Source organism: Saccopteryx leptura, chromosome 4 (assembly GCF_036850995.1).
Source record: "Saccopteryx leptura isolate mSacLep1 chromosome 4, mSacLep1_pri_phased_curated, whole genome shotgun sequence".
Lineage (NCBI taxonomy): Eukaryota > Metazoa > Chordata > Mammalia > Chiroptera > Emballonuridae > Saccopteryx > Saccopteryx leptura.
Window position 1 is genome coordinate 30,284,468 of NC_089506.1, and position 22,713 is coordinate 30,307,180.

Consider the following 22,713-nt stretch of genomic DNA (forward strand, 5'->3'; position numbering starts at 1 on the left):
CTTTCTGATACAGTAGGTATAACCCTTTATTCCCCAGAGCTATAGGTGGAAGCCCCTGCCCAGTTCCAGCCAGAAGGGCGTCATGTAGAAGGATAGAAAGGTGTGAGTATTTCCTAAACTCTTCTAGTGAGGCTCAAGGTTTTGATCCTGGGTTAGGACTAGGAATAGAAAGTAGGATTAGTGGGTCATCTCTGAGTTTCCTTTAAAATCATGAGATACTATGATAATAACCAGCTTATTTCGTGTTTGCTGCTACTCTGTTGTTTCAGTATCTAAGTCAGGAAAACACTGTCTTAGTTTTTGCTTTGAAGAAATACCCTTGCCTTGGCCAAGTAGCTCATTTGGTTAGAGCATCATCTCGATATGGTAAGGTTATGGGTTTGATTCCCGGTCAGGGCATGTACAAGAGTCAGCTAATAAATGCATATATAAGTGGAACAACCAATCGATGTTTCTACCACTTTCTCTCTCTCTCTTCCTTCCCCTGTCTAAAATCAAATACATAAATTTTAAAAAGGAATAACCTCATTATACCTTCCTAATCGAAGCAATTCTCCTAATAAGACCCCAATTGAAAAGTATCTTCATTTTTTAGAAGTGATTTGAGAGACTTTTTGGCCCAGTTTAGAGAGTGCTTCTAAAGAAAAATAGCAGGCCTTGGCCGGTTGGCTCAGTGGTAGAGCGTCAGCCTGGCATGCGGGAGTCCCAGGTTCGATTTCTGGCCAGGGCACACAGGAGAAGCGCCCATCTGCTTCTCCACCCCTCCTCCTCTCCTTCCTCTCTGTCTCTCTCTTCCCCTCCCACAGCCAAGGCTCCATTGGAGCAAAGATGGCCAGGGTGCTGGGGATGGCTCTGTGGCCTCTGCCTCAGGCGCTAGGATGGCTCTGGTCGCAACAGAGCAACACCCTAGATGGGTAGAGCATCGCCCCCTGGTGGGCATGCCGGGTGGATCCAGGTCAGGCGCATGTAGGAGTCTGTCTGACTGCCTCCCTGTTTCCAGCTTTGGAAAAATGAAAAAAAAAAAAAAAGTGTTATGTATTTTTACTTTTAAAAATTAAAAATATTTCTAAAATTTAAAAAAAAAATAGCTATTGTTTTATGACTTGTGTCTTAGTAAAATAAGGGCTATTTGTTTTTAAAGCCATTCCTATATCTGCTTCTTCAAATTAGTTTGTTTTTTTTTAATTTAGTTCTTTTAGTTTTTAAGTCTATAGGGAAGTTATTCTCAGCTGGCTATGGTGCATTTGCCATTTAATTTTGAAACAGTTTGATTATTTAAATTCCATTCTGGGGAAGAGGGAGTACTTGGTTTTAACATCCAAAAATTGAAATCTGCTTGCTGTATGAAATTCAGCCCCTGACACTGCCGGGCGCTGCCTGGGAACCGTCAGAGCCAGCTCGATCCCTGTACCTGTAGCGCCTTCCAGCCCAGTCATTTAACTTTAACAATGGAACTTTAACATCATGTGAATATGCTTTGCAGTATATCTGTGATCCATTAGCCGTTTCCTTAGTACATATGTTTGGTGTGGTTATTATTTGAATCACTTGGATAATATACATTCACAACTTGGAATGGGAAGATTCATTTGTTGAGGGTTGTACCAGCTCTTGCTTTTGAGGCTGCAACTGCTGTACTTGCTGAAACTTAGAGATGCTTCAGAAAGCGAGGGAAGAGCCTGCTACTTGTCTTGTGCGTTCATCAAGTAGGAGATATTTACCAACGCCAAAAAGATAATTCTTTAATAGATGGCTTTTGTGTTTTGTTTTAGACTCACAAGAAGCGGATGAACAGCTAATAGCAGAAGTGGTTGAAAGACGTTCATCCGAGACTTGCTCTAGACCCTCGGGAAATGAAGTCCCACAGCCGACTATTGATTCTCACTCAGTCAAGGATTTCAAAGAAGAACCTGAACACGAAACTAGCAGAATTTCAGTAGTGAGGCCGTTTTCAATAGAAACCAAGAATTCCCCGAGTGTCTCGGCAGCTCTTGAAACAGTAGCAGCATATGGCTACGTAACTGCCATCTCAGGTGAGGCTCTGCCCTCCAGCCCGCCAGAAGCTACCCAGGACAAGGCGATGACCGACGGCACCATGGGGGTTACCCTGGACGCCTCCACAGAAGCTGACCTGAAGAGTGGCAGCTCCTGTTCTGAGCCAGTGCCCAGCAGAAGCAAGCTAAGAAAGCCCAAACCCGTCTCTCTGAGGAAGAAGACAGTTGGCGAGTTCTCCGAAACAGAAGCTTCTATGGAGGTCATGCCCCTGCCCCAGGCGTCCTATCCTGATGGAATGGATGGGAACGTACATCTCCTGTCAGGAGATGCCAGGAGCCAGAAGTGTCCCCCAGACGTTACGGAAACATCCAGCAGCACTCCCAGCAGTGACACCAATGACTCGGGCGTGGAGCTGCTGGATGAGTCGAGGAGCTCCCCTCTCAAGCTCGAGTTCGAGTTCACAGAAGATGTGGAAAATGTAGAGTCCAGGAAAGGCCTTCCAAGAAAACTTGGCAGGAAACTGGGTAACAAACCGACTCCCAGGGTACAGAAAGATGGCGTCAGTAAGGCAGTCAGCGCCAAAGGTGCAGAACCGCCTCTGGACCCAGCCGCGGGCGACGCTCCTCTCTCCCAGACACCTTCTAAGCTGGATCCCTGTCAGTGGGATGACCCCAGCTGCAGTCCCTTTGGGGGCCAGAACTCCCCTCTCCTCCCCTCTAAGGGCTCCTACCACTTTGATGAATCCCTGGATCCCTCTAAACCAACTACAGCTTTAACAAACAGTGACTTCCATTCTCCTGCTGGTAATCATGTTAATGAAATCTTAGAATCACCCAAGAAGGCAAAGTCGCGTTTAATAACGTGAGTGACGACGGGTGTGGGTATTGTGTTCCGTGTACACTCTCAAAGTTTGCAGCCAGCTGCTCGGGCTTTTGTGAACTGAAGTTATCTTTGAGGCGCAGTTGGGCAGACACAAAGCTTACAACTTTATATTGCAGTCTTCACTATTTTGAACCAAACTGTTGGGTAGAATCTTAAATATCAGAGGTTTCTTTTTTAGATGTCTACCTAGTTTCTGAATGCTCAGCTTATTCCACTGAACTCTCTCCACTACCCCACCCACCCATCACCTCCCACCTTGAGTACTTTCTTCCTGTTTAAAATAATGGCATGAAGTAGGCAGGTAGAGATTTGATGGTTTTCAGAAATTCTATCTGGGCTGTCAGGAGTCACTTCATATATAAAATTCAAGTGTTGTGCTGGCCACCATCCTCAGATTCTCTGTGGTTAAAACAAAAATCCCAAATCTACAGATTATCTGTCTTGTATCAAGAACTTGTAGAAAATGGTCCAAAAGTGTCCTGTAGAAGTTCTTCACTTAAAGCAGAAAGCTGTGATTTTTGTTGGAAGCAAACCACTAAAAGTTGGTGAGAATTCTTATGTCTTTATAGTTAGCTTCCGGTTCCATTACCAAGGAGGTGAATTTCCAATAAGATTCAAGAATATTTTCAATGGTGACATAAATCTGACTAAATTAGTCTTTTGCTGTGTGTTGTCACACCATCTCCCCCACCCCCCACCCTGGGGAATCTGGGGCCACTTTTGCAAGGTCCTTGGAGTTCTCAGAGTGATCACCTCAGCCCATAGTTCATGTCAAGTTTCAGTTTAAATTTGTTGCAGGGTTACCTTATCCCAACACTTGAGTGATAATAATCAAGGTTCACAGGTCCCCCTTGTAAACCTGTAACCTTTTGCTAAAAATTAGCTATAAAGGAAGACCAGTGACATAGAGGATAAAATATGAAAAGGAAGACTGAAAAAGAAATATTTTTAGTTGTCACCATAGATCAGTAGAGAAATAATTTTTATTATTACTGTGACTTTAAAAAAATATTGGATGGCATGGTGAGTTATACTAAAAGGAAATGGTTTAAAGAGCAGAAAGTATCAAAGCTTGTAGGAATCAGTTCTTCAGCAACTTCAAAATGTCTAGGGCAGCGGTTCTCAACCTGTGGGTCGCGACCCCGGCGGGGTCAGTGTTTTGGTCGTTAGACCCCCGCTGGGGTCGCGACCCACAGGTTGAGAACCACTGGTCTAGGGGAATAAAGTGTTATTAGTAGTTGTTGATCTGTTTTTTGATTATATTAAGCAGTTAAATGGTTGCTGAATAGTATGACTGATCAGGTGTCCTCCAAGTGCTTTTCTGTGGCTAAGATTAGTTACTGTTGTCTAGACAGTGGCTGGGGTATATGTTGGCCAGGTCAAGGCCTTGGTGCTTTCTGATATGGGGTATCCTAAATGTGGAGAACTTCTGCCTAGCCAGGTTGATAAGTCATTTGGGAGCCTTCCTTTCAGTTATATGTTGAAGGCATGTAGTTAGTGCATTCCTGTTAGATAAGATTAAATCTGGGCCAACAGGAGGGACATTTAGCCTACATCTTATTTTCAGTGGCAAGAAGCACGCTCTTTTGAGTCCTACCTGGTAGGACTACCAGGTAGAAAATGCTACCTACTTCACCTGATAGCATTTTCTTCATACTCCGTCTTTGGTGAATGGACTTTTTGATCTAATATAAGAGTTTTCTAAACTCTTATGCAATCAAAACTCTAGTCTCTGAGAAGAGTGCTCAACCTGTCTGTAACGCTGGGATTTTGTTTAGCACATCCTTTCATTGGTAGGAAAGACTGAAGAGAGTTATGTGGGATAGCATCTAGTGGACAGGCAGATCTATTAGCGGGTTACTTGTGTGACTTTTTAAAAGACACGTTTAGTTGGCATCTCAGATTCTTCTATCAAATGGAGACGACATACTATGATTGGGATTTTTGTGGACCGAGTAAGATAAGTCATTTTAGGTGTCTTAGTGATAGACCTACAGTAGATATAAGCAGATACATTTTCAACTCTATTCATGCATTGCCTTAAGCTGGGTGACTAGACATTTAAGAGTAAACATGCTCAGCAGTGAGATGTTGTTTACTTTTTCACCTGTAACTTTGCATATGTGACATTTCTGAATGTTTCTACCACTCTTATTTGTTAGAGTTGAGGTTCCTGATAATCATTCACTCATCAGTGATAACATTCATGAATATGCCATTTTAAATTTGTGGCTCACTTCATAGAAAGAACTTTGCAGCCTTTACCTCTTCCAGACTAGAGTTAAAATATTCCAGGCTTTACATGCTTTTTTTCTCCATCTGTCTGTCTCTTTCCTGTCTCTGATTTTGTTGGTGCATCAGGACTACTGAACAAGTGAAATTTCTCTGTTTTCTGTTGTAAGTACTCCTGCCATCACTTCCATATGGGACTGTTGGCAGTTCCTCCCCATCCTCCCCAGACCGTCTCTCCATAGCATGTTGGCTTCTGTTTCTGAGTTTGACCTGTGGATTACGTTTTGCATTTCATTTGCCAGTTCCCGAGTCAGCTTAGCCTTGCAATGGTCTGAACCTAAAGGGGCGGGGCTCGGCCTTGCCGCCTCAGGAGCGAGAGCTTGCGCCCCTGCCTTGGCACGCCTCTCGTGGCGCTTGGATACTGAATGCCGGCTTGGCCCTGGGATCACCCCAGCAGCGCTTCCAGGGACTGCTCTGCTATTTCATGTTGGAAATGATTGGCTTTTTTGATAGGCTAAGGCTGCTGGGTTGGAGCAGGGGATGAAATGGAGACTATGGGATTTTTGTGAACCAACTTGAGTTTGGTGGAGGGGGTGGCACTCAAGCATAGGAATGAAAATCACAAACCAATTAGTGGTTCTGCACATTTTGGTAACATATGCTTGCCTTTGTTTTCTTTTGTTTGCCCACACAAGGAGAAAAAGTTGCAAATTATTATTATTTCTTTTGTCACAGTCACATTACTGGACGTTTGAAGTTCATTCAAACAGAAGAATTTAAACTAGTCTTCAGATCACAAATTATATGATAGTTTAGAAATAACAGGTGGTTTGAATTTTCCCTAGTTTCAGCCAAGACATTCCTTTCCATTTTACCTACTTAATAGGAATGGTAAAAGTTTACACAGATATTTGCCTTTTTATACTTTCTGTTGACCACAGTTCTACTCTGTTAGCTCACAGGTGGTCTGGAGCTTACCAGACTAATAATGGCTTTTAGTACAATAAAGAATTTTTAAAGAATCTGGCCCCGTGTGGTAATTTTCTAGTGAATGTCCAAGCCCAGGTGGGTGAGGATCAGATGAGCCCAGTGTCTCTAGGTCTAAGGCCGTTCCCCAAACGGCTTTGGTGGTGTGTAATTAAAAACCGTAGGGGTCAGAGTGCTGGTGTTTAACGTCCCACAGAAGCCCACGGGGAGGTCTCTTCAGAGAATGAACTGAACTCTGGTTCTTTGCTTGCCCTTCTCGTGAGATATGATTCAGAAATACAAAGGGTGTTCCCGTCTCTGATATGTAGATGGATGACCTGTGTGGTGCTGTATGCCTTGGCTTCTGTCTGCTCTCTCTGCTCCATCTCATAGCTTGAAAGTTGTCTGTGAGGTTCCAAATCAGCCTGGTTATTATTATATTTTTTCCTTCCAGGAGTGGCTGTAAGGTGAAGAAGTATGAAACGCAGTCTCTTGCTTTGGATGGGTGTTCGCAGGTAAGTCTGTGTATCACCAGAACGTTTCTTAGACTCACTAGTCCCCAAACTGGCAGCTGCATCTCCACCCCAGGTGGGGGTATGGTGGTTAATAAAAATTTCCCACTGGGTATGGGAGTACTTAGCTTTAAGAAAACCAGCTTCCTAAACTGATCTGAAAAGGCCCCTCAGGACAAGGGAACCCTTTCCCAGTTACCATCTTCCCATTTTTTTGAAGTTCCCTCTCACCCATTCTCAATCTTACTAAGGTGCATTACCCTGGGTGTGATATCTCTGGGGCACCAAATGAAGGGAGATGTAGATGGATGCTGATGTAGGTTTTCAGGAGGTGATTCCAGTGACTGCATCATGTTTTACGAAAGTCAGATGGTTTTCCAGCTCATAATTTTCAACATAGTGGGAGAGCCTGAGTTGGTGGAAGTAGATGGAAGTACAGATTCAGAGAGAAAGAGGAATGGTGTAAATTTCTGACTTTTAAAGAGGTCATTCATATCTGCTTTTAAATAGATGGTGGGATATCAAATCGTTAGAATAGCTACATTGATTTAAGCAAGGTCACGATTTATATCAGATAATATATTCTTTGCAGTTATTTAAACTTAATGCTGAAAAGTTGTTGTTTTTTTATTTTGTTTTTTTATTTTTTACAGAGACAGAGAGAGAGATAGACAGGGACAGACAGACAGGAACGGAGAGATGAGAAGCATCAGTCATTAGTTTTTCGTTGCGCTTTGCAACACCTTATTTGTTCATTGATTGCTTTCTCATATGTGCCTTGACCGCGGGCCTTCAGCAGACTGAGTAACCCCTTGCTTGAGCCAGGGGCTTTGGGCTCAAGCTGGTGAGCTTTTGCTCAAACCAGATGAGCCCACGCTCAAGCTGGCGACCTCGGGGTCTCGAATCTGGGTCTTCTGCATCCCAGTCCGACGCTTTACCCACTGCGCCACCACCTGGTCAGGCTGAAAAGTTTTTATATAATGGGGTACATAGATTTTCTTTTTCAATTTAGCAGGTATATAAGCAAAATATTTAAAAACCTCTGTCTTGAACCACTTAAGTTTTTTGCTTATGAATGTAGGCTAAGCCCTGGCCCAGTAGATGAGTTGGTTAGAGCATTGTCCTGATATGCTAAGGCTGTGGGCTCAATCCCCAGTCAGGGCCTATGCAAGAATTAACCAGTGAATGCATAAATAAAGGAAACAACAAATTGATGTTTCTCTCTCTCTTGAAATCAATAAATAAATTTTCAAAAATTGTTTTAGAAATTTAGGCTAGAAAAGATTAACTTAGCAAACCTCTGATTTGAATTACAAAAACTAGCCTCTCGAAAATATAGCATTTTGTGATTGAGAGACTCTAGCTTCTTGCTTGATTTGTACTCAGATCAGTGGTTAACTCTTATCAAATACCTTTATGGAACCGTGGCTGCTCTGAGATGTCCCTTTCCCCACCGTGTCCTCCTTAACGGTGTCATCTTCTCTGTTATGTTTCCCAGGATGAAGGAGCAGTGATCTCCCAGATTTCAGACATTTCTAACAGGGATGGCCATGCTACTGATGAGGAGAAACTGGCATGCACTTCTGGGCAGAAGTCAGCCGGGGCCGAGGTGAAAGGTGAGCCAGAGGAAGGCCTGGAGTACTTTGAGTGTGCCAATGTTCCTGTGTCTACCATAAATCATGCGTTCTCATCCTCAGAAGCAGGTATGGAAGCATATCTTCATTTTTCTAATGTACATAAGCATAGAAATGCCAGAAAGCCTAACGCTGCAGAAGCCTTAGAGCAGGGGTCCCCGAACATTTTACACAGGGGGCCAGTTCACTGTCCCTCAGACCATTGGAGGGCCAGACTATTAAAAAAAACTATGAACAAATCCCTATGCACACTGCACATATCTTATTTTAAAGTAAAAAAACAAAACGGGAACAAATACAATATTTAAAATAAAGAACAAGTAAATTTAAATCAACAAACTGACCAGTATTTCAATGGGAACTATGGGCCTGCTTTTGGCTAATGAGATGGTCAATGTCCAGTTCCATATTTGTTACTGCTAGCCGTAACAAGTGATATGACGTGCTTCGGGAGCCGCGACGGGTACATCCCACGTCACCGGAAGTAGTACTGTACGTGAGCGACGCCTCGCTTTGCGGCACCACCACATACAGTACTCCAGGAGCACAGGATGCGGATGCTCCTCTCACTGACTACCAGTGAAAGAGGTGCCCCTTCCGGAAGTGCGGTGGTGGCCGGATAAATGGTCAGGGGGCTGCATGCGGCCCACGGGTCATAGTTTGGGGACCCCTGCCTTAGAGAGATTAGAGAATGGGTCACCTGAAGGTTGGACTTAGGATGCCGATCTATACTTCGCTTCTTTACCAAGAAAAGAGATACAAAAGGGTGTTTTATCCAATTCCAGGGACATATGGATAAGAGTGGCAGGATATCCAGGAGACACTAACATGTGGGACTGCTTGAAATTTTTTATAATTTATTTTTATGTGGCCATATTATAAAGTATAGTGGCCTGTAACCATGTTTTGATTATTTTGCTCCTTGTTCAACTTACAGAAACAATAGAAACTAAATTCCTTCCTGTATAATTCCTTCCTGAGTGCAGGCATTGTTCTAAGTCAGTGGTAGTCAACCTGGTCCCTACCGCCCACTAGTGGGCGTTCCAGCTTTCATGGTGGGCGGTAGTGGAGCAACCAAAATATAAATAAAAAAATAGATTTAACTGTAGTAAGTTGTTTTATAAAGATTTATTCTGTCAAACTTAGCAAAAATCCTACATAAAGTACTTGGTAAGTAATTGTTATTCTATGCTTTAACTTGCTATAACTCTGCTTTATAAATTTTATAAAGTAAAGTTACTTCCCTACTTTATAAATCACCAGTACTGTGGAACCGGTGGGCAGTTAGAAAATTTTACTACTAACAGAGATACAAAAGTGGGCGGTAGGTATAAAAAGGTTGACTACCCCTGTTCTAAGTGCTTTACATGTATTATTAACCCACTGCTCCTTGTTAGGTATTTTTCCCCCATTTTTCAGAGAAGGAAAGTGAGACACAGAAGTTAGGTTAGTCAGCCAGGACCCCTTGTAAATGCTAGACCTAGAATAGAATTCCGACCTCTGCAGTCTGGTTCCATGGTCTTTTAACCACAGTGTTAAAGGGTGCAAAGATTGTTTTCATTAAGACTGTTATAAATTTTCCTGCTCACAGATGTGGTAGACTGCAATTAACCAATGCCCTATAAACCCTTTTTAGTGTTCAACTAAGAACCTAGATAGACTCACCTGTACTGAAACTTCTTGCTGTTGGACTCTTAGAACATTCTAGAGCTGTGGCCTTCTTTTTGGTCCCAAGTTATATTGGTGGCCCTAAACTAGACTTGTGAAATGTTTAGAACCATGTTTCTGAGTACATTAAACATTATCAAAAACTCAGATCTTTAGCAACATAATTTAATTTGGGGCCTTTGTACTTAAAATTTAAGAAATGGTGATCTGTCATCACAGCAGGAAGCGGGTGAAAGCGGCACTGTGTGGAAGTGATTGCTCTGGCCGCCCCGCCCCGGGCTCAGTCTTCATCTGTCAGGTGTGCCAGGCACTGTTTCAGACCTCTTCCCAGAGCTCTTCATGCTCTGACTTCTTTCCCACGATCTCATTTTCCATCTCTCTTTATGCCCCTTTACCCATTTATGAGGGTTACACTTATTTCTTTTATTCGAAATACCTCTCTTTACCATTTTCTATAAAAATTCTGCCCGTTCTTGTTGGGCCTATTTAAAAAATGTCACTCGGCTCCCACCACACTTTATGCTCCCAATGCATTTCTTCTTTGTTCCTATTGTGTATATTAATTATAGAAGGGTATCTTTGATACACTTCTTGAGGTTAGATTAGTGATTCATCTTTAAATTTCCTTGGGTGCAGGTGCATAGTGGATATTTGTTAAATTATATTCTTTCTCACTCGGAGGGAAGTCCTTCAACAGAATTCCATAGAGCTGGGGTTCTCTTAGACACAGTGCTGTCCTCATAGTGAACAGGTGCCGTGTCCCTGTATAACTGATTAGCCATTTCCAGGGAGCAAGCAGAGGCTGTGGTCCTGCAGGTGTGGGCATGGGAGGTGGACGGGAAGACTGATCTCTGTCAGGTGAGTCGGAGATATTTACTGGGGAAAGTCACCTTTGAGCGAGGTCTTGACAGGTCCAGACATAGATGTACACCAGAGAGCAGGAATCTGTCTCAGGGATGGGAAGAAGCCTGCCATGTAAGTAAAGTGGCCAGGAGCTCTCTGAGGCCACAGGGTAAGTGGGAAGACAGAGTGGCAGTTTGGAATTTGGGCTTATCTATTGAAGGTTTTTAAACAGAGTAGTAATAGTCACATTTATGTTTTAAAAATAATTCATTATTGACAGGATACTAAAATAGTAATTCGTTACTGCATTGTGGGAGTGTTAAAATTTTGTGTGCTTTTCCATTTTTTAAAAATTGCCTTTAGTGAGAGCATATTCCTTGAATTAGAAAAAGTGTAGTGTTAGGGTTTTTAAAATGTTGCCTCTGGTGGTAGAGTGGGAGGTAGAAAATGAATTTAGTCTTGTGGGTATTGCAATTTGAAGCTTATTGTTTTATCTACAACTGCTATACTAATTAGATTGAAGGAACCGTTGGGGTGGAATGTAAATTCACTAAGACTTGGTAATAAAGTAGCATTTGGTGTTGTTTCCTCTTCCTGAAATAATCCCTGGTTAGGCCGTGGACACAAGGGGGCAGCCTTGTCGTTCTTTCCATCTGAAGATTCTGCTTTGGTTTATGGCTAACTGTACTCCTTTCTTCTATTTTGGACTTTTAACACTCTGCACTCCTCCTTCTGAATATTTTGGACTTTTAACACAGACAACACAGTGGTCAACAGAGAACTGGTGCTCCTTTGGAAACCTTGAAATGCCGTCTGTGTTCATAGATGTTATTCTGGGCCTGCGCTGGGGTTTCCAAGTGTCTTTTACTAGGAAGCAAAGCAAGGAACCGACTTCTTGCGATGGCTATAAAAACGACTCTCTGTGTTGTAGGCATAGAACAAGAGACGTGCCAGAAGATGGAGAAAGATGGATCTGCCGTGCCAGTAAGTTCCTAAATGTTGTGGGGTGTTTTTGTTTTGTTCTGAACTCTGCTTTTTATTTACAAAAGAAGAATGATGAAGGAAAAGTCAGACACTAATCAGTGGGAGACACGTATGAAGGTAGGAATCTCGGGGGGAGAGGAAGGTGGTCTCAGGGAGAAGGGGAGGGCTCAGGCTCTAAGCTTCAGGGTCCCAGCCCCCCGGCCCCTGCAGAGACTCAGAGCAGTGGGCTGTCCATTGGGTCTCCTGCTGCCCACTCTGGCTTTTCCAGGAGCCTGAGTCCCCAGCTCCAGGGAGCCGGAATGGCAGGGGAAACTGAGGCCAGCGAGAGCCCATAGGTCCTGCCACCACTCCTCACTGTGGCACGATCTTGGCAGCTCCGCCTGGATCAAGGCGGTGAGGTCCTGGCTGAGGAGGGTTAAGTGGTGCTCAGTTTTTTCTAGCATTTGTTTTGAAGCCCATGATGAGGATGAAATAGAAATAAAACACAGCTCCTCACTGAGGGATGGCGGTCTCCCCGAGGGTCCCTAGACAGCACCCCTAGCTGCATGTGCAGCTGAGCACTTGAACTGGAGCCAGTCTGAATTGAGATGTCCTCTAAGTGTAAAAAACAACCAGTTTTTGACGACTTAGTACAAAAAGAAGGAAGTAAAGTATCTCTAACTTTATATTGAGATGATACTATTTTGTATATATTGGGTTAACTAAACTATGTTACTAAAGTTAATCTCACCTGTTTCCTTTTACTTTTTAAATGTGGCTTCTGAGAGTATTTAAATTGCACATGGCTTGCATTATAGCTCTTTTGAACAGCAAAATGGAAACTAACCATACCTGTGGTGAATGTTGCAATCAAGTACGTTGCTGGGGCCGCTGGCACTGACCAGCTGCATGAGGTCAAGAAGGCGGGGTCTGAGCTAATGAAAAACAAAGATTACAAAAAATAGTACAAAGAATAACTGTAAATCTTTCACCCATACTCAAATGTTCACAGTTTATATAATCAGCACAGTTATCAAAATCAACTGACACACAGTATTACATAATCCATAAACCATATTCCAGTTTTATCAGTTGTGCCGGTAATGTCTCTCTTTGGTGCAGGATCCTGCATGGCATTTAGTTCTCATTCCTTAGTCTCCTTTAATCTGTCACAGTTCCTCAGTCTGTCGTTGTCTTTCCTGACCTTGACATTTTGAAGCACCTGTCAGTTGTTTCATAGAATGTCTTTCCACGTGGCTTGTTAGGAGACTCACTGTTGGGCGGCAGCCCTGGTATTTCCCCGGAGGCACGGATGTGCAGCTGATGGGAAGGCGGCTGGGCGGAGGAGGGGCCTGCGGAAGGAAGCAGGAGCCCGAGGAAGACGTGCACAAAGCACCCGGGGACTCGGGCATGTCCCCTCACAGGGGCCTCTCACATTCGTGACATTTGTTTCTGGACAGAATAACTTTTGCTTAGAAACTTACCTGATCCTCAGCATTTTGGGAGCTAGGCCATCTAATCCCAGTGCAGCTACTAATGGGCTCACACCTGGCTTCTCATCTGTGGTAAAGAGGATGTCTTCCTTCCCACCTGTGAGAGGGTGAGGCTCCCCGTGCATGGCCAGAACAGCCTGGTTTTGCTCTTGGGGAGACCAGTTCCTTTTGGAATTTTCCAAGGACTCTGGGAACACTTTTGAATATCTACAGTATAAAAAATGGCAAAAGGGTGATTGAAGAAGGATGTATTGGCTGGACCAAGCAATGGTCTGTGTGGCTGCAGATTCAGTTAGTTCCCCCCATTCTTGAAACAAACCTGCTAAACTGCTGGATTCCCCAGCTCATTCGTCCATATTACTAGCGGCACCTCTTTGCCCAGCAGAGCGATTGTGAGGATAAAATGAAATGATAGGTGGAAGGCGGAAGCTGTAGGGTGCGAGGTTATAGAAGGTGATGTGATGTTGATAGGAAGAGGGTGGAAAAGAGAGTGAGAAAGAAAAACAGAAACACTTGTCTCTAGAGCCAGGTTGTGAAGAGCATACTGTGATTGAAGAAACCCCAGTTGAACTTCCTAAAATAAATTAACCTGTTTCCTTAGAATATTGAGTGTTGCTTAAAGAAATTACAATATTCAAACCATTGAATAAAGAAGTCTGTTTAATCTAGCATTTACTCTTTAAAGCCTCTGGGTGGCTTTGAAGCACGTTTTTTGCAGTCCCACACCCGGCATGGGTGGTGGCCAGAGGACAAGTGCCTGGTGGCTGGGAGTCTCGTCTGCTTCTCAGCTGTTGGGCTGCAGCATTTCTCATTTAGGAGTCTATTTTTTAAGGAAGTCAAACTTTTTAAGATTTGATTTTGTTTGGCTTTTACAAGCATGTCTCTGTTAGAGAAGTGGCAGGAGTGGCCCTGCTCCAGGTGGTTCAGGGACAGGAGATAGGGAGAGCACAGTCAACATGCCGTGACAGATGAATGATGCCGATTCTCCCGCTGCAAGGGCATGCGCCAGGAGGTTACTTTGTGGCGTCTGTGCTCACGGGAAACTTGCAGCCAGGACTCCCTGGGCTTCCACTGTCTAGAGAGAGGTCTTTGTTGGTTCTCAGTTATGAATGCTCCTTGGACAGGGAGTATTAAGGGACATGAGACAGGACCCTTTTGGAAGGATATGATTGATTGGTTCAGCATCTTTATTAAACATATAAGAGATTGCTGAGACCAGGAAGAGATCGTCAGGCCAGTGCTTTGTGAAGGTACATTCTGTAGGTTTCTTCACTTTTGGTAAACAATATAAAGGACCAAGGAATGCAGAAAGTTAAATGCTAAGGGACTGGAGGGGGTGGCTGATATAGGCCACAGCATTAATTCCTGCCATATCTCTTAAGAGCTCTTGCATTTTGAGCCGGGAGGCTCCTGGCATGTGGCCAGGCAGAGGGCTCTGCCCTAGAAGAGAACTGCAGGCTGCAGAGCTCACTCATCAGGAAATATTTGCTGTCATTTGAGCCCTGATCTAGTACCTCCAACTCAGAATGCTATTCCCTTCAGACGCCATGTTTGTTAGCAATAAGTTGTTAAACAAGCAGGCAGGCTGAATTTGTTTGTCACCTCAACAAATGAATGAGATGCTGAACTCCAGAATAGATGCTGATATTTTCTTTACTAAAAAAAGTTTTGGCTTACTTACTCCTCTCGCAGCCAATGGCTCCGTTGGTCTGAGCGTCAGCCCCAGGTGCTGAGGATAGCTCAGTAGGTCTAAGTGTTGGCCCTGGGTGCTGAGGATAGCTTGGTTGATTCAAGCATTGGCCCCAGATGGGGGTTGCTGGGTGGATCCTGGTCAGGGTGCATGCAGAATCTGTCTCTATCTCCCCTCTTCTTACTTAAAGAAAATAATAACAGTAAACACTCATAAAATACATACTTCAGAATGTATTAATTTAGCATTGGAAATGTAACAACAAGGTAAACCAGATATGTTAGCTTAACTTAGCGCATTATCACCCTGTAAGCATGTAAGCATGTTGCATGGGGAACAAGATTACCAGACAGCCTCTTGATAAACATGGCTCAGGAAGTTAATGGAATGATTCAGATGTCTAGGGATGTATCAGTTATCCACAACACACATTTATTATGCTATCATTTCTGGGTCAGGAATCCTGGGATGGCTTTGTGGGGTGCTTCTGACTCGGGGTCTCTCATAGGCTACGATCAAGACATTGACCCAGATGCGGTCACCTGCAGGCTTATTCATGTGACTGTTGGCATATCTCAGGTTTTTACTAGCTGTTGACAGAGCCATCAGGCCCTTGCCACATGGAACACTCCATGGAGTTTCTCACCATGTGGAAGCTGGAGTCTTTTTGTAAACTGATCTCAGAAGTGACTTTGACTGTATTCTGTCTTCTTTTTTTTTTTTTAATTTATTATTTTTTTATTTTTTATTTTTTATTTTTCTGAAGTTGGAAACGGAAAGGCAGTCAGACTCCCGCATGTGCCCGACCGGGATCCACTCGGCATGCCCACCAGGGGGCGATGCTCTGCCCATCTGGGGCGCTGCTCTGCCGCGACCAGAGCCATTCTAGTGCCTGAGACAGAGGCCATGGAGCCATCCTCAGTTCCCGGGCCAACTTTGCTCCAATGGAGCCTCAGCTGTGGGAGGGGAAGAGAGACAGAGAGGAAGGAGAGGGGAGAGGTGGAGAAGCAGGTGGGTGCTTCTCCTGTGTGCCCTGGCCGGGAATCGAACCTGGGACTCCTGCATGCCAGGCCGACACTCTACCACTGAGCAAACCGACCAGGGCCTTCTGTCTTCTTGAAGTGAGTCCTTAGGTCCAGCCTGCATGCAAGAGGAAGAGAGGACACGAGAGGATTAGTATCAGGAGTTGGGGGTCCCTGGGACTATTCTAGAGGTTTCCCACCACAAGTGGCTTCTGGCTGTAGTGATAGATCTATCCCAAGATAGAGTGTGTTTCTGAGGGGACCTTGGACTTCTGTCACCTTAGTGGGCTACCCTCCCCCTGAATGCTGCTGGAAGTGGGCACTGCCAGCCTGTGGCTTTGTATTTCCCTTTTCTGTGGCCTAAGCCCAGAGTGTTTATATTGGATGAGTTCTATGAAGATGTATGCAGAATTGTGTGTTCTTTAGTATTTTCTAGAGAGCAAATGAGTCTATGACCGTGATGAGTTTAAAACCCACTGGTCTAAGTGAACGTTGGGCTTTATTTTCAGCCTTGGTTCAGACAAGATATCAGAGAACTGATTGATTATGATCAGTAATTGATTGATCAGTTATAATGACATTTAAAAATTCCTAGGTCACTTTGGCTGGCATTTTGGATGTCATTTGGTGAGCTTTTTTCCCCATTTATATAAAAAATTTCCTTGTACGAGTTAGGGGGCAATAGCCTGAAAAATGTCTATCTTGGAAGAAAAATACTACCAAGTTGGTATACTTAAGAAAAACGTGGCTTCCTAGAACCTGAGTTTATGATAAAAGCAAGCTGGTGTGCCAGAAAGTGAAGTGCTGTTAGAGGGAACTGACGACTTAATAGCCAGGAAGGACCAGAAATAGCACAGGCACAGACTTTCACTTCCTGTCAGGAACAGATAGTGGTGCACACCTGTCAGTGTCGCTGGGCTGCTGTAGAGGTCACTGTGAAACAGGGGAAGTCCTGGCGATCCTGGCTCGCCCAGGGCTGGGGTGACAGCAGATATATTTGCCAGTTCTGCTCTCTTAGGCCTGAAAGTTAGTTATATATTTTAGAAATATTTCTATCCACAAAGCATCAATATATTAAAAAAAAAGTTGATCCTTTTTTGAAAATTTATTTATATGGAACATATCATCCCCAGAGACCCCTTGAAATATGAGCCATGAACCATGTAAAGTTTTCTTTTTTGCATGTAATTCTTTGGTGACTGACCACTATGGTAGTTATGCTTTCTGGTTTTGGATAAGAAAGAAGCTTTTCTAGGTGATCCGTTAAACAAGCTGAGCCAACCCTGATAATCATTAGAGGAAGTTTTTCCTTTAGATAGCGCTGCAACTAGAAAGATTTTATTTTTAATCCTGCTGGGGTTTTTTGTTTTGTTTTTTACTTCAAACATGTTTTTAAAGATTTTGCTGTATGTAATATGAGGAATTTATTAAAAGATGTTTGAAATTAAGGAGCTGAAGATGAACAGTATTAAATGTAACCATCTCCCCTCAGGGACTGTCGGAATCCCCTGTGGAGAAGGCCCCTGTGTCCGTGGCCTGTGGAGGTGAGAGCCCCCTGGACAGCATCTGCCTCAGCGAGTCAGATAAGACAGCCGTGCTCACCCTGATAAGAGAAGAGGTAAAGGCCTTCTTGTTCCATCCACTATCACTCCGTGTCTTTGTACAGCTCATGTTCCAGTGGGCAGACTCCCTCTCTGTTGGCCTGAGTTGTCCCGGCTGGAAGTTCCTATTTCCTGCAGCTCGTTTAGCTCATATAAAGGGTTCCCTGTAAAACACCACATTGGTGCTGGGGTCTTGACATTGTGGTGTCCAGGGGAAAAAGCTGATGCTCTGAAATATCCTTAAGAATTCTGTACTTTTGCCCTGGGTGGGTAGCTCGGTTGGTTAGAGCATCTTCCCAATATGCCAAGTTTATGGGTTCAATCCCTGGTCAGGGCACATAAAAGAATCAACCAATAAATGCATAAATAAGTGGAACAACAAACTGATGTTTCTTTCTCCCTGTCTCCCTTTCTCTCCCTCTCCCTTTTTCTCTGTCCCTCCCTCCCTTTCTCCTCCTGTCTCTCTTTCTCTCCCTGTCCTTCCCTCTCTCCCTACTCTCTTTTCCTCTCTCTAAAATCAGTACATAAAAGTTTTTTAAAATGTTATACTCTTCTTTATCTTTTAACCTTGAAATTTTAAATATCAAATTGTGCCACTTTCATTTACATAAGTTTATAAATTAGTGCCTTTATTTTGTGCAGGATATACGCATGAACATGAAAGTTCCTTAAATTCTAGATTTGCTATAATATAGTTGCCTATCTTCATCCATTCTTTAATTTGGCTCTCAAATGTCTCTATCATGTTTCTTAAGCCGATTTTGTTCAGAATAGGTCACTGCTAAGCCTTTCCTGGGCGATCTGAATAATAGGAAAGACACCATTAATACTCCAGTAGTCAGTTACTAGTCTCTCCTGTTATATTTCTGCACTATAGTTTCTGTATTTGGGTTGTGTATTAATTGATGACTCCAGCTTTTTTTTAATTACATTTTTATATACAATATTTATTGTGTTAATGTGGATTCAAGTGTCCCACTCAATATAACACCTCAACCCCCAACAGTGTGCCCCCATTACACCCCATTTGCCCTCTGAGATTTGCTGTCCCATTATCTGTATTTATGTGTTATATATATATAAATAAGTTGGCTAATTCCTTCACCTTCTCTGATCCCATTCCCTCATCCCCCTTCTTCTGACCACTGTCTCTCTGTGGCCTGTGACCACACCTCTTCTATGGGTCTGTTAAAGCTTTAAAAAATAGCATTAGGTTAGTAATGAGGGGTGTCAGCTAATGCTGTTGTCAAAACTTGGGAGCAGTGGTGAGGAGGCCCCCCAGAATCTCATCTTTCTCCTGAGAGTTAAATTTTGAGATGACCCCCTAATGCATCAAAGCAAGGATATGTTTAGTCACTGGAGCAGACAAGCTGGTCTTGAGATCCTTAGTAAAGGCACCAAAGTAAAAACGTACTAATTAGAAAGAGGGCAGCACAGAGAAGTAAAATAAAATAGAAAAACAGGTCCCCACTGAAGCCCAGTGCAGGGCAGATGGAGGTTCAGGCAGTGAACTTGGAGAATTTCTTTCCATCTCTCATGGACATCCCAAGTAGGGCTGTGGGTTCTGCACTGAGTAGCAACATCCTGCCTTTAGTGAGATGGATGCGTCTGGATGGAGGCGTGGAACTTCTGACTCCCTCTCTCTGACTTCATCCTTATCAAGCAATCAGAAGTCTCTGTAGAAAGGGAATATACTGGTCATGCCAAGTTCTAACACTGATTTTGTACCAGTTTCATTTCTCATCCTCATTGAAATTGGTGTACTGGTGTCTACTTTATTAAGGTGAGTCTGTCAGACAGGTGCTCTGCTCTAGGTGTCTTTCCCAATCAATTTCCCTGGCCCACAATGCTGAGAGCCAGACCCTGGACTGTGGTAAAATTTACAGAGATTTTAGTTACCACTGGGAACTAGTTCCAGGAGATGTTCTGCTTACCTTTACGCTGGTGGCTACATTTCCAGCACCCTATGTGGCTAAGAGTCTATTTTTACAAGTGCTTATGAGCATTATATAGCTGTTGAGGTTGTATATTCCTAATGTAGATTGAATATCTTGTATGGACCTGGGTAGGTATTGTTTCCATCTCCAGTCTTAAATTCAAACTAATAGATTGAGTAGGTAAAACCAAGCTTTCTCTTTATTATAATCTAGATTATCACTAAAGAGATCGAAGCAAATGAATGGAAGAAAAAATACGAAGAAACCCGACAAGAAGTCTTGGAGATGAGGTGAGATTGGGTTTGGGCGAGGGTTTGGATATCTGTATGCATTACTGGGTTTAATACAAAGGAAGTGATGGAAGAATTTGCTCACCCCAGAACCAGCTGCTGAGAACTTGGGGCTGTGCTATTTACACCTTAACTTGTGATTGATTATATCATTTCATGAGCATTGCTGACCAGTTTTTATGTTCAAATACTGTTGTTTATTTTGGGGATGTTCATAACATTACAAGTAAGCAGAACTCGGATAATCTTATCTTTTGAAAAGACAAATTTGTACAAAAACATCCACTTGAAATAAGTACAGAGTAATAAGCTTTCCTGACATTCAGTTATGGAGGCATTATGATTCATAATACTTTTAAGGAACTATACATGGTAGCTTCAAATCTCATAACCACTAAATAGATTGCAAAAAGCTTAACAGGAAGCAGAATTGATTGAGATTATGATTTGAAATCTTTTTAGTTTTGCTGCTCATTCTCTAGAAAGGAGAGTTAAGAGCTATGTAATAATTAAAGAGGGCATCAAAGAAGAGGGGAAAGCATAAATAATTTATACACTCTACGGTCAGAACTTGAATGATTAAGAAACATTTTAAATCTGTATGTCCACGCTAATTTGTGTCTTTTATATTATTTGCTCTTTTTGAGCATTTACTGGATGTAAGGCCCAGAGCTGGGTGTGGTTGACAGGCAGGGAGAGCTTATAGGAGCCCTTGGAAGCCTGGGTGCAGGGTCAGGGTGATGGGAGCTGCCAGCGAGGGGCAGAGGAAGCACTTCTCACCGAGGATCCCAGGGAAGAGCAGCCCGGATAGAGTTGGGGCAGCACCTGCACCTCTCTGACAGAAAGGTCAGCACAGCGGGCGATCTTTCAAGTCTTTAAATAACTGAAATACTTTTGGTTTTTACAGTAAAATAAAACTTATAAGTGAACCAGAGGGGACAGATGCCTGAAAAGGTAGATTCGGGCCAGGAAAGCCTAAACTCAGATCAGATCTCTCAGGGGGAGCCCCCATGATGTCACTGTAGTAGTCCCCCCTTACCCACCGCCAGTATGCTCTGAGACCCACAGTGGATGCCTGAAACTGCTTAGTGCCGAAACGTACATATACTTCTTTCTGTATGTACCTACCTGTGATAGTTTAATTTGTAAATTAGATATGGTAAGATATTAACAACAACTAATAAGGTAGAAAAATTATAACAGTATCCTGAAATAACAGCTTTGTGAATGTGGTTTCTCAATGAAAATATTGTGCTGTACTCACCTTCTCACTTAAGGGAAGCACGCAATATGGCATCTCTTTGGCACGTCTGATTGTCAGCATCACTGCTCTTTCACTTTGGGGCCATTATTAGGTAAAATAAAAGTGATTTGAACACAGGCACTGTGATACTGTGACAGTCAGTCTGATAACCAGATGGCCAACAATGACTAACGGGCTGGTAGCGTATACAGTGTGGGAACGCGGACAAGGATGATTCACAGGCCACGCGTGACCGAGCAGGAGTGTGTGATTTTGTCACACTACTCAGAATGGTGTGAAATTTAAAACTAAAGAATTGTTTACTTCTGAAATTTTTCATTTAGTATTTTTGGATGTGGTTGACGGCAGGTAACCGAAAGAGGAGGGAGAAACCACGGATAATGGGGGACTGCTGTAACTTATTTTGTGAAAGACTGATTTGTCTAGGCAGACTTAATTTGGTGCCTTGAGGTCACTCACAGGGGCAAAGGAAAGGTGAGGCAGTTCTCTAAATAGAATGAAGGCTTGTTAAACAGTCTTAAGAAAAACCTTTTGAACATTAACAAAACTTGCATTAACGTAAGAAAAAAAAGAGAGCCCAAAGCGGATACATAGGTTATGTAAATTTGTCAGAAGACAGGGTGAGGCAACAGCAGGTTTATACCTGTGAGTACACAAAAGAAACAGTGTTTTCTTGTATAATTTATTATGTCATTTTTTTTTTTTTGTATTTTTCTGATGCCGGAAACGACAGACAGACTCCTGCATGCACCCGACCGGGATCCACCCGGCACGCCCACCAGGGGGCGACACTCTGCCCACCAGGGGGCAATGCTCTGTTGGGACCAGAGCCACTCTAGCGCCTGGGGCAGAGGCCAAGGAGCCATCCCCAGCGCCCGGGCCATCTTTGCTCCAGTGGAGCCTCGGCTGCAGGAGAGGAAGAGAGAGACAGAGAGGAAGGAGAGGGGGAGGGGTGGAGGTGCTTCTCCTGTGTACCCTGGCCAGGAATCGAACCCGGGACTTCTACACGCCAGGCCGACGCTCTACCACTGAGCCAACCGGCCAGGGCCTCATTATTTTTTATATGAACAATTGTAAACCTCCTTTTGCCCCACTCTGTATGTTAATATGTTTGATTGGGGAAGTATTTCTTCAACTTCTATTGTCTAAAAATTCTCTTCTGATAATAATTGTGTTTTTGTTTTGGTTTTTTTAAGGAAAATTGTGGCTGAATATGAAAAGACCATTGCTCAAATGATTGGTAAGGAAATTTTTTTTCTAGGGCATAAGCCATAGGATCCATAGATGATTTTCAAGTCAGGATACAGTTGATTCTCATAATTCGCAATAGTTACGTTCTGTAAAGTTGCCACAAACACTGAATTAGTAAACACCAAACTGTTGCTCCTAGGGAAATACAGGGTTAGGTTCCTGCAAGCCTCTGCTCACAGCTTTTTTTTTATCAATACATAATCTTGTCTTAATGGGTTTCTGTTTAAAAAATCTCATTTGATATATATTGTTGACTCATTAACATGGAACTCATGGGAAACAGTGTAAGGCTCAAGTGTGAACAAAGCTTATCGAACACGTATTGTGTCTGTAAGGCATGTCACATCCTTCCTGCACTTAGGGACACAAGATAGCACTTCAGAACTACATTTGGGGGCTGTTTTAAATAGCAACATGACCAAAAGAAAGTACACACACACACACAAAGGTGCCACTGAATAGGCTGTGAA

The 22,713-nt window shown here is 43.2% G+C and overlaps 1 protein-coding gene across 11 annotated transcripts in view; it reads left to right on the top strand.

Moving 5' to 3' along the window:
* The window catches only part of TACC1 (transforming acidic coiled-coil containing protein 1), a 100,693-nt gene that overhangs the window by 65,989 nt on the left and 11,991 nt on the right, over positions 1 to 22,713 (top strand). For 6 of the 11 annotated variants that reach the window (XM_066380374.1, XM_066380380.1, XM_066380375.1 and 3 more), the window contains 7 exons: positions 1,773 to 2,856; positions 6,530 to 6,590; positions 8,086 to 8,290; positions 11,664 to 11,716; positions 17,393 to 17,518; positions 19,652 to 19,728; positions 22,189 to 22,232. In XM_066380374.1, the coding sequence (XP_066236471.1) occupies positions 1,773 to 2,856; positions 6,530 to 6,590; positions 8,086 to 8,290; positions 11,664 to 11,716; positions 17,393 to 17,518; positions 19,652 to 19,728; positions 22,189 to 22,232 (1,650 nt within the window). The remainder of the gene's footprint in view (positions 1 to 1,772; positions 2,857 to 6,529; positions 6,591 to 8,085; positions 8,291 to 11,663; positions 11,717 to 17,392; positions 17,519 to 19,651; positions 19,729 to 22,188; positions 22,233 to 22,713) is intronic. The other 5 variants (XM_066380376.1, XM_066380377.1, XM_066380383.1 and 2 more) reach the window with 3 other exon arrangements.